This window comes from Medicago sativa, chromosome 5 (assembly GCF_051527215.1).
Source record: "Medicago sativa cultivar Bolivia chromosome 5, Bolivia_mono, whole genome shotgun sequence".
NCBI classification, from domain to species: Eukaryota; Viridiplantae; Streptophyta; class Magnoliopsida; order Fabales; family Fabaceae; genus Medicago; species Medicago sativa.
This window is the reverse complement of record NC_140753.1, coordinates 78,518,490-78,530,738: the sequence shown is the minus strand read 5'-3', so window position 1 is coordinate 78,530,738 and position 12,249 is coordinate 78,518,490. Positions and strand designations below refer to the sequence as shown.

Genomic DNA, 12,249 nt, shown 5'->3' with positions numbered 1-12,249 from the left:
GAAATTAATTTGAGAAGCCAAATCACCAAGAAATAAAAAATTAAACCAACTATTCTACCATTTTTTTTTGCTTTAACATATTAGTTTTTACATAACTTGAAGCATTCTACACACTACTTAGTGGCACGTATTTTTCTGGTGCGAGTCAACAAAGGAAGCATGGATGGAAGTAGGAATTTGGAAGTTGAATCAACTTAGTGAACGTAGCAGCAGATTTTGATGAGGCAATATTTTCTATGTTGTCCTGTTTATCATGCGAGTATGAGGGAAAACTGTAGCACAGGACTGGAGAGTAGTGCACCAGAATCAAAATACAGCCTCGGGTGACAGCAGCACAAGAGGCGATGTTAAATGGCAAAAACAACCGGCTAAAATGCAATATCGATAGGGCTCTTTTTCCAGAAGAAAACAGGTTTGGCTACGGAGTATGCTTGAGCGATGAACAAGGCTGATTTGGGTGCGCATAGCTTGGCATGCAAGAAGTCTGACTGCAATAGAAGCAGCCTTTGGTTTATGGCTAGTACTGCAGTGGCTACAACTCTGGAACCAGCACCACATTCATAACGAAACTGACTGTATGAACATTAACACTGCAGTAAAACCGACTGTATAAACATTAACACTGCAGCAGGAAGCTTTTTCAATAAATGTAGGGAATTGCTGTTAGTTAGCACCAACTTTTGGGTAAGTTTTGAAAGGCGACAAGCACAATCCAATCAGACAGCTCACTCATTGGCGAGGGCATCTCGATCATATGATAGTCCTTGTGTTTTTGATAATATGCCACCTTTTATCGAAACTATCATTATGAATGAAACGCACTAACATGCTTGAAGTCAAAATCAAAACAAACAAAAAATGTCAGTACTTTGTATTTTGAACTCATTGTGGTTAACAAAGAACAACCCCATCATCTTGACAAATGCTGAAAAGATATTTGCTACAAATAAATTATAAAATCATAATAATTGAGCATCTCTAAGAACTTTCTTAGGCATTAGGTCACACTACTAATAATTGTCTTAGGCCTCAAAAGTTCTCTATACGACCTGCAGATATGTCACCTTCACGAGATTTAAGTTCTCTACACGACCTGCAGATACGTCTAACTTCACAAGATTTTTATTAGTTAAACTTAAATGTTAATCAACTCTAAAATTATGTTTGGGGGTTGAATTTTCAAGAGTTTTGAAAGAGTTTTTTTGCAGACTCACTGGTAGGTTGGAAACTGTAAATATATACTCTTCAGTTAGCAGATCCTCCCCTTAAAACGAACTACATCTCCATGAGAAGAAACCTTGCCTTAAGCTCTTTTAACAAAAAAACAAAATATATTAATTGCATCTACGCTAGGCACAAGGTGTGCAAAGAGTGTATACATAGAGACATTACAACGCAAATCACCAACCACCAAAAGAATCTAAACCTCAAATACACAAAGCTTCCTAAGGTCCAACATCATCCTTGCACATGCTAAAACATAGTTTCCTAGTTTTTTACAGCCCCTATAACAAGACTAAAAATTGATTGTACAATACAAGATCACTCCCAACCCACAACAAGGAAGCACCACAAGCACCTACAACAAGACCATATCCTGCAGATTATGCAGAAGAAAATCTGCAGTATGATCGATCAGCTTCAAACTTGCCTTTTGATATTAACTGTTTACTTTATTAAGGGCAAGCACATCAAATGGAAGAACTGAGAAAGGCAGTAAGATCCATTGCATACAGGCTCAACAACCTGCTAAGTCGTGTATCCTAACCTCATCTCATCTAATAATTTACATAAGAGGCCTTACCATAAAATAAGCATTGGACTACCATCAATGTTGGAATTTAGATACATAACTTACTTCCTACATAGTATATTTATGAACACAGAAAGAGCCTCAAATATTTTTAGGCAAAGAAGAAACATGGAGGAACTTGGCAACAAGAACGAGGCCTATGAAACAAGCAAAAGATCAAAGATTGTAACTTCATAGTCAATCTTATATTCAGCAATGCCTTCAATATACAGGGGATTGATTGTCAATCTTTTGCCAACAAGATTTTGCATACTGGCAGCAAGGAACAAAAACTAAAAAGATTAACATTCTGAAATGAGGTCACAAAATTCATAATGCAGATTTAATTATTGTTATACATTTCTCTTTTTTCATAAACTTATGTCTTCTGAGATTTGAGATGCTATCCAAGATGGAAAAAAAAAAAAAAAAAAAACTTACAGCACATTCATATTATCAATGTTTCAAAATATGTTACAATAATTCACCAGGGAGGATTGGAGCCGTCTCTAACAGATGGAGACCTGGAAACCGTGCTCTCGTCTCTACCAAGCCTCGACACACTTCTAACTCTTGTAGGAGTAGCCAGAGCAGGAGTAGAACCTCGGTAACTTGCACGGAGTGTCTCGTCAACGGAAGACGATGACTTTGCAATTGCATTCCGAACGAACTTCTGAGCAGCAGGAGAAAGCGTCCGCATGCTTGGACTAGCACTTCCACCTCTAGCTGGTGATGCCAAAGGGGGTTTACAAAACTTCTTCGACCTCTCCCTCAAATTCCGCGCAGCCTCCCTAGAAAGCGAGTGTGCCTTGGCGTCTCTAGCCGGTGCAGAAGGACTCCTATAATGAGGTCCATCAGCACTACCACCAATATCAATTGGCGTATCCTCCATATCCAACCTCAGCGGAGTCCCTTCAATTTCTCCCCAAGTAATAAACGGAGACTCATCAGCTCCCGGCGCAGGAGATGGCGTCTTAACATAGCTATAACCATTCTCAGCTTTCTTCCCAGACTCCAAATAAAACGGATTCGGAGTCTTCCTCAAATCCTCCAAATCATACTTCTTCAACTTATCCGCATCTCTAAAAGACATAGGCACCGGAGTAGCACCAGCAACAGGAGTATAAAGCATCTCAACTGTTCCGTCCTCTTTCGGCCTAGAATCCATCATTTTACCATGAAACCTAGTATTCACCCGATCAATCTCCTTCGTGGCAGCTTTAATTCTAACAGCCCTTTCCTCCTCGGTCAATGGAACCTCACCCCGATCAGCAGGATGATACATCATCAAATTCTTCGCTGTATAATTCCATCCTTCCAACGTACTAGGAGGTTGATAAGAAGTACCATACCCATCAGTTATCCTATCCCTCTTCTCATCCTCAATAGCATCCCCATTCGCATTCGAATTCACACTATCTTCCAAATAACCAAACCTCTCTTTCCTCTTCCTATTAACTCTCTCCAAAATCTTCGAAAAACTTTGATTATCCTCACTAGTATACCTACCCAAAAACTGATCAAGCCCAAGATTTGTATCCACCCCACCATCCTCCTCTCTCTCACCCTCACCAACTCCTATACCATTCACTACAGGCGTTTTACCATCAAATTCATCTAAAGGAGTAAAATTTCTAACAAAAGTCGAACCTGGCGTACGCGAAATTCTAGAATCAACCGTATGTAAAGGTGTTACCTTTCCGCCACCAACACGACGTCGCTCGATAATCTTCAACTGGGCATCACGAATTTGAACAGGATCACCGGTTTTTATCGCTTCAAGCCAATCAAGTCGATCACGAAGCTTTGAGATATCAGGAAAGTAATCACGCTCGATTATCTTCTCCAAAGCTTCAGCGTATGTATCTTCATCGAGAACCGTTGGCTGGCGATGATTCTTCTGGTGTTGAACACTTGAATCAGATTTTTTAGGGTTTTGGATTGAATATTCGGAAATTGAAGGTGAAGGTGATGGTGATGAGAGATGGAGTGGAGAGTGACCTGGTGATTGAAGCATTTTTAGGATTAGGGTTTGATTGAATTGATGAGATTGAACTGAATTGGGAAAATTGAAAATTGGGGATTTGGTTTTCAGGGTTAGGGTTTTGATTTTATTTTTTTGAGAGAAGAACGAAAACGCAGATAATGGAACTTTGATTCTCACGACGCGTTTCTCTTAAATAAACAAGCTAAAAGATGGGTTAACAATTTTTTATTATGCAAATAGATTACTACTGCATGGGTCTTATCGACTAAAAAGACACCAATTCGTCTATCTATAATAACTTTAAGTAATAAGAGAAAAGATGCTTTGCATAACAATAGGAGATTTCCATAACAATTAACATTTTGTTTAAATTAAATAGGGTTAATATAGTAAAATTAAGCAGATAAATTAGGGTAAATCTAGAGCAAAATATTGCTTCCGGGTTAACTTTAAGTAATAAGAGATGCTTTGCATAACAATATGAGATTTCTATAACAATTAACATTTTGTTTAAATTAAATAGGGTTAATATAGTAAAATTAATCAGAGAAATTATGGTAAATCTAGAGCAAAATATTGCATACGGATTAACTTTAAGTAATAAGAGATAAGAGATGTTTTGTATAAAAATATGAGATTTTCATAACAATTACCATTTTGTTTAAATTAAATAGGGTTAATATAGTAAAATTAAGCAGAGAAATTAGGGTAAATCTAGGGCAAAATATTGCTTACGGGTTAACTTTAAGTAATAAGAGATTCTCTATAAATATATCAAATTTTATTTTTAGTTGTCTAAAATATTTCTTTAAACTATATGATCCTACAAATATTTTTCTATCAACATTTTTTGTTCTTGATTCATGTTAATTCATAAGTATCATTCTTATGTTTTAATTAACTTCTGTATGCATGCTTAGAAGTTGTTAATTCATGAGTATCATTCTTATGTTTTAATTAACTTCTGTACGCATGCTTAGATGTTGTTAATTCATGAGTATCATTCTTATGTTTTAATTAACTTTTGTACGCATGCTTAGAAGTAGATTTTTTTTTTTTTAAAAAAAAGGAAATATAAGACTGGAGGTCAAAGAAGAAGAAAGAGAAACAACCATAAACGGGTTTGAACTAAATTGTTCGTCGTCAAACCGAGGGAAAAATGGATAAAACGACAATAGAGGTCAAAGATCTAACACCTCCTTTGACAACTTTATTTTTCAAAAGACAAAATTGTATTATAGTATTAATAATGATATTATATTATTTGAAAAGCTCTCAATTGTCAACTATTCATTCCTTAAAAAAAAACTATTCATCATTTTCCACCAAAAATTGAAGACTAATAATATAAATTTTTTACCGGTACTATATATATGATAAAGTCAGCATTTTTAAATATTAAACATGAATTTACATTTTTCTGTTCAACATTGAATATTGCATAGGTTGAGGCAGTGGTGTTCAAATCCAAACTAATCCAAAATAAAACCGTAAACTGATAAAAAAAAAACCAAAAACCAAAAAAAATTGAATATTTTTGAATGCATTTGGATGTTGTTTTGTAAAAACCGCTAGGATCAGATCAGATTTCGGATCACTTTTTCAAAACTGAACCGCAAAAGTATATTTTAATACTTATTATTTTATTAGTGTTATACATTGCGTTAATATATTGTTTGTTTGTATTTAATCTTATATATTACATTAATTTAATCTATATTATTACAACATCATATATTTCAAATTTGATCATTTTCATTATGTAATGTTATTTTTTTAATAGATTTGTGTTATATTTTGCATAAAACCTATTATTTTATTGTGTTTTTCTAATATCAATATTAATAAAAAAAATTACATGTTTCACTTTGGATATCCAAAAACCGACCCAAATTAAACCGCATATATTGGGATCGGATCGGATTGGATTTTTTTAGAATAATCATCCAAACCGAACCGAACCGCATGTGATTTTTATTTTAGATCGGTTGATTTTTTGTCTCAAAACTTATCCAAACCGGACCTCAAACTCCCTTAGGTTGAGGTATATTTGGAAAAAAAAACTTCCCAATTAATAATATATATATATATATATATATATATATATATATATATATATATGGGTTTTGCTAGAAGATACCCATGAAGGTGTCTTTTAGCAACCCACACCTCAAGGTGTGATTTCCACTTTTTAGTTATAACTTTGCTAAAAGACACCTTCATAAAAGGTGTCTTCTAGCAAAACCATATATATATATATGTATGTATGTATGTATGTATGTATGTATGTATGTATATTGATTTATGTTTTGACCAGATGAAATGTCTCTATATATATTGATTTCTATTTTGACCAAATGAAATGTATATTGTATTGCATTTATTTTTTCAAATATAAAATGACCAACTATTTAATAAAGTCAATGAAATATAATAATTGTAAAAAAAGAAGTAATAAATGAGATACTATAAATGCACACACATCACAACACAAAGAGATCACAACACAACATACATAGAAAAACATATTATTCTTTCTTGAGTCAAATAAGAAAAAAACAATTTCTCTCTTTCTTATTGCTTCCATCCAAACACAACACAAACTCACAAACATAATACCTTTCACTCACATTCAGTTCGATTGATTACTCAATTACATTCACACATCAATTTCTTTGTGGTAATTTCTTTTCTCTTTATTAACCATCCAATTTCTCTTTGGTTTAGTTTTTTTTACTTACTATAGTAGTGAAATTGGTGTTTTGTTTTGTTTTTTGAAATTGAGGTATGAACTAGAGGTGTTCTAATTCAAACTGATCAAAAAAAATGAAAATTGCACAAATTCAAAAATTTGGATGTTTTGTAAAAACTTTTGAGTTTGAAGTGGATTTCGCATCACCTTTTCAAAATTAAACCAAATGCATAAGCAAGTTTTAATAATTTTTTTATAAGTATAATAAACTGTATTAATCTATTAGTTTAATTGATTTTATATTTTTACTACTTCATATGTTTCAATCATAATCGATCATTTTCATTTCATAATATTAATTTTAAATATATTTTAGATTACATTATTAATTTGGGTATCCAAAAATTTGATCCAAATAAATCACATTTAATTGGATCATATCATATTTGTTTAAAGTATCATCCACACATGATTTTTTAGTTTAAATAGGATGGTTTTTTTTTTTTTACCTAAAAACCGATTCAAACCACACCGCGGACACCCTTAATATATAATTTAGTCCCTCTAATTCTCTAAGGAGAAATGAAATGTATTTAATCCATATAGTTTACTCATAATTTAGTCCCTCTAATTCTCTAAGGAGAAATGAAATGTATTTAATCCATATAGTTTACTCACGTGGTTCTCTTAATAAATTTGGTGATCCCAAAATGTTATGTTTTTGCAACACAATTAATGTCTTCCCAAAATAATCTCGTCCATTCTCTTTGATGACATCTTTATGTTAACATATAACAAAATATTAAAATATGGGCCTTTGGCCCTCTTTTGTACAAAAAAAAAAAATATTAAAAGATTTTTTTTTTTACTTAGTTACAGTTCTTTATTTTTGTTTGTGAGTAAGTAGGTGTTTGGGGTTCGACGCATGCATACATTATGCAATGTTAGAAATTAGGTTTTTTATTTGGTTTGAGAGACCTCTTTTCTATCTTTTAGATAAACAGCTATGAACTTACAAAAACTTTGTTGTAAGTGAATAATCACAACCTTATTTTTAACATAGAAGTTTCAATAGGCCCAAAGCTAATGCAACCCTCTTACATAAGATGGTACCAAATAAAAGGATCTCGGTCGTTAATCCGAGATTGAACAATTCATATTACACAATAAAATAAAATTAGCTTTAAACAATCTCAATTATACATTGAGATCGGATGGTTTATATCAGGAACCACATCTGGCAATTGCTGCACCAAATCGAATCTTACATAAGATATGTTGGTATTTATGTTAAGATTTTTTTGTAGCACTCAATATACATGTTATAGTACACTTTGATGATTTTGATGCAATACTAGTGTTGAAGTTTTTAAAGTTCATAAATTAATTTGTTTCTCTCTCAAATAATATTGTTCATATATTAACATTTTTATTGATGATGTTTGAGCGCGCACAATAAAGTAGAGTTGTCTCCTTTTTAAATATAAGATAAGATAGAAGTTAAAATGGTTTTGTCACAACAAAATGTTGATCGCAATGATTCTCCTTTTGAAGTACAACATCGAGTGAATCCTGAAAGGGAGGTCACATTGTCACAAGAGACTAATGATGTAGCTATGGCTTGTGACTTGGTATTATCACATTCTTCACCACTCATGCAACACTCGCAGAGCCCTAATACTCCTTCACATGAATTACGTCTAATACAATCTAATCAATACACTCGCTCAATCATACGTGAAATGGTAAGAAAAGATGGCTATAAGTGGAAAAAATATGGTGAGAAAAACATTAAGAAGAATGAACATAAAAGAGTCTATTACAGATGCATACATTCAGACTGTCGGGCAAAAAAGAAATTCCATTGGTCAAATGATGGGACCGTCGAATATTTTAGTTACACCAATCAGCATAATCATCCTAATCCTCAATCAAGCATTGTACCACCGGTTGATCATGTTCTTCCTGTTGTTGAACAGGGACCACATCAACCCTATTTGGCCGGTGTGGAAGTTCAAGGTGATAAGTACTCTTTTTTAGTATTTTAGTTTCAATATTACATGAAAAACCTCTTAATATATTGTACATTGTTGTGCATGCAGACAACAATACTGATGCTACTAGAGTTGGCGTGTTAACTAGTGAACCTCACCTTGTTGTTCAGACTTCAAGTGCAAATGAAGTTGTAAATGATGCGTATCGCTGGCGCAAATACGGAAGAAAAATGGTTAATGGAAAAACAATTCAAAGGTACATCCTAGCTTTTGTTTTGAACTCATACATTGTAGATCATTTCAATATGCATTTTTTTTATTGCTTTTTCTCTATGCTTTAAGCTTTTGCAAATACACAAATTCAAGAAATGTTTTTATCTAATTGATTGCATTTTCTCTCCAATCTTCTAGAAATTACTTTCGATGCGCCTATCCAGGATGCACAGTGAAAAAGTATGTCGAAAAGTCCCCTCTAAATGTGACTAATGTAACAACTACCTATAAGGGACAACATGATCATGAACCACCGACTGGTAGGGGTGTCCGTCATGACTCTGCTACAAATACTCAAATAATGCGTATTAATGGCGAGCCATAAAAGATATCTGAAGCTAACGTTATTTGTGATGACATGACTCCAATTCGAGCGATCATCCTTCCTAATCAGGGTCTTGAAAGTGAATTAAATGAGGAAGAGAAATAAAATGAAAATATTGTCGATGATGCCATGATTTGTGGTTCATGTTCTGCACTTCCATGTAGATTAAATGAGCATGATACTCCTAGTGAAAAGTCTGATGCAAAACTTGGCCACATCAGACTTAAATAGGAGTCAAAGTATGCTTCAACACTACATCAAACCTAACAGTATCAAGGAAGGAGATATAGTCTTACAAAAGATTGATGAGATAAGGAAGGAAGAGTAGCTATAGGGGAAGGACCATATTGGTTAAACTCTGCACTTGGCAAAATGGTATATCGATAAGAAGTCCTAGTCAAAAACATTTATCTGAGGTCGTGGAATACCACGCACCTCAAATTTTACTTAAATTAATTTTTTGTAATGGGATGGTGCACTCTTTTTCCAACTCGGACATTTTTCTTCAAAAGGGTTTTGGTCCTTGGTGGTTTTAACGAGACACATCCTTTTTTCCATTTTATCAATAAATTCTTTCTCAAGCATATTATGTTTTATATCTTAATACAAGTACATAGTCTCAATGTCGCACGTTGACACACAAACAATACAATCCATTAAAAGGAATGTGTAAATCCTAGTGCCATATGTCGACATCATGATGTAGCAACCTGTCAATGGTTTAACTACATAGGATTGAGGCCTTGAATCGACACCTTGGCGAGGCATTATGTTTGTGTATCAATTAGATAAACATGATTCATTGCATTGGCACTGCGTTACATAAGCCCGATGTCTTGCGTTGATGTGACAATCCATCAGTAGGTCAATTCATTTAAATTCAATATACAATGTAAGCCCGAACTTGAACTCGACATAAAATTGCGAATACGATTACATTGGTAACACAATCTTGCCAATGAATTCCTTTTATTTTTTTAGTGTAAATAACATTAAATGTAGGAATTTCATCAGATGATTACATGAATAACTATAATATAAAAATAAAAATCCTATATTATCCAGACGAAGATGTAACATTAAACAGAAACAAAGAAGAATCTCAGATCTTCCCTAACGTACATAATCTAGAGTGTGGACAAGGCTTGGAGTAAAAGATGAAGCTTAGATCCACATCAGAACATCTGAGATTCTTATAAGAGAGGAAATACACATGAAACATAGGAAATACTGAAATTGAATTGAAATATGCAGACGTTACAAAGAACTGATTGTATTGGGCGATGGTCAAATGCACCAACCAAATACAAATACAAGCAAAACACATCGTGTGGCATCATTGACCCTCAATATCGGTATTCATCTCAGAACCATCCTTCATCTTAAAAGCGTCCTTAACCTCAAAATGATACATCAAAGTTAAGGGTAACTAGTTTAACTTTGAAAATAAACTCTAGAGAACCTATAACAAACTCCATTGTTCTTTTCACCGCCATATCATGATTAATCTTTTTCATACTTTCAATCTTGAACTCAAACTCACATCCCCCGACCTTCAGTTTTAGGTATGCAATCTTGACGCAAAGTCCTTAGCAATTATCTCAACATCCATCATCAACCTCTTCTCATGGTGCAACCATTTTTCCTATAACTCAGTTGGTTTCATCATACATGTATTTACCCATTTTTTAATCTTTCATTCTCAGAAGAAATGACATTCATCTTCTTATCCATATCAATAAGCTTGCCCAATATTTGTGAAGGTCATCCTTACCTTTCTTTTCCATTTGCAGATCATCCTTTCCCATGTATATATTATATCGAAGTTATTGAATTACTCAAACACCTTGAGATGATTGAATATTGAAGTCACACAGAATCTTAAGTCATTGTGAAACTTAGTTCTTTCTTCACCCTTCTTATGAACTAGGTTACTCACCATATAAGAATATCCATTGTCAACATTCCATATAAATTTTAACTTTGATGCACCAATACAAGGGAGAACTCTAGAATATACTATGTGGCCCAATCATCATGATTAGGAAAGTTTACCTTCACTCTGCCTCAAACTCCACAATACATTCGTATAAGATCATGGTCGAGGATAGGTTCATGTATATGTTGTGACAACACAACCACATTAGCACAAGTAGAATAGTTTTGGAGCAAAATTGTGGTTTTAGCAGTAACAAGAGGATCTAAAACAAATGTGGTCAACCTAAGACATTAGGTGGCCACCTCAATAACTTGACGTGATGAGACAACAATGTGATATCTCTTTCCTTTCTTCTCTTCATGGAGAGGCAACACAATAGGTCTATTTTCTTCCATTCGAAGATTGTTCAAAGAACTTTACCCTGTAGTTTTGGCTTCAACAAGAAACCCAACCATATTCTTCCTACTAATATTAGGTGCCATTATATGTGCATAAAAGAATCAATGTAGTTAAACCCATAATCCAGATTGAAAAACAACAAAAATAACTCAAAAATACTTACTGAAATAATTATTAAAAGATTTATGAAAGAAATTAAACATCTTAAAAAAACACGAGATGTCTATCCACTTACAGAAAAAATATTGACCTTGCCTGATAGGGCCAAACCGCAAGTGCACGGCCTATCGAAGTAATAGTAGTAAGTAGAGTTATCGTTCCGCTAGGGAGTTGGTCAATCCAATTAGCTTTTAGAAATTGATTAGAAGAGAAAGAAATAAGAAGTTGGAGAGTGCAGTTTTTGAAGGTAAGTAACAATAATATTAAAAAGCCTTGGGATCATTGGTTCATCATAATAACGAATCTTTTCACAAGCAAGCCTTAAACTTATAATTAAACGTTAATCCTAATTACTAAGGACAAGTCTCTCTTTAGCATATCACAGCTCCTCTCGAAGTCAGTGAGTGTATCCCTCCAACAACCACACCTATTCTCATGGATGATTGCCTTTGGGACCCTTGAAGATCGAAACTTTATGTGTCCCAAGGTTTGCTAGACTATTCTCATGTTTCGCAAACCTTGTTTAAATTCACTTGTTCGGATATCAAAGCTCTGCGTTCTCTTTATGAATTGATATCTGTGATGATGAATTAACCATTATCAAACCCTCCGCGTTCGCTTCCACAGTTTGATAATAATTAATTCATGTTAAAACGGTGAATTTAGATTAGGAATTAGGGTAACAATTA

At 33.7% G+C, this 12,249-nt stretch overlaps 1 protein-coding gene and 1 pseudogene across 1 annotated transcript; one reads left to right on the top strand and one right to left on the bottom strand.

Moving 5' to 3' along the window:
• Positions 1–2,100: 2,100 nt before the first annotated feature.
• On the bottom strand, positions 2,101–3,936 carry LOC146925375 (DGCR14-like protein). Its single transcript, XM_085710314.1, has one exon. It carries the CDS (start codon positions 3,807–3,809, stop codon positions 2,277–2,279), a length of 1,533 nt encoding a protein of 510 aa, XP_085566440.1. The 5' UTR covers positions 3,810–3,936; the 3' UTR covers positions 2,101–2,276.
• A 4,034-nt stretch (positions 3,937–7,970) lies between these two features.
• On the top strand, positions 7,971–9,390 carry LOC146925374 (WRKY transcription factor 1-like; annotated as a pseudogene).
• The last annotated feature ends 2,859 nt before the right edge of the window (positions 9,391–12,249 follow it).

Bases quoted from the DNA above. Each gene is read 5' to 3' on its own strand.
- LOC146925375 (XM_085710314.1), bottom strand. From the start codon at position 3,809: ATGCTTCAATCACCAGGTCACTCTCCACTCCATCTCTCATCACCATCA.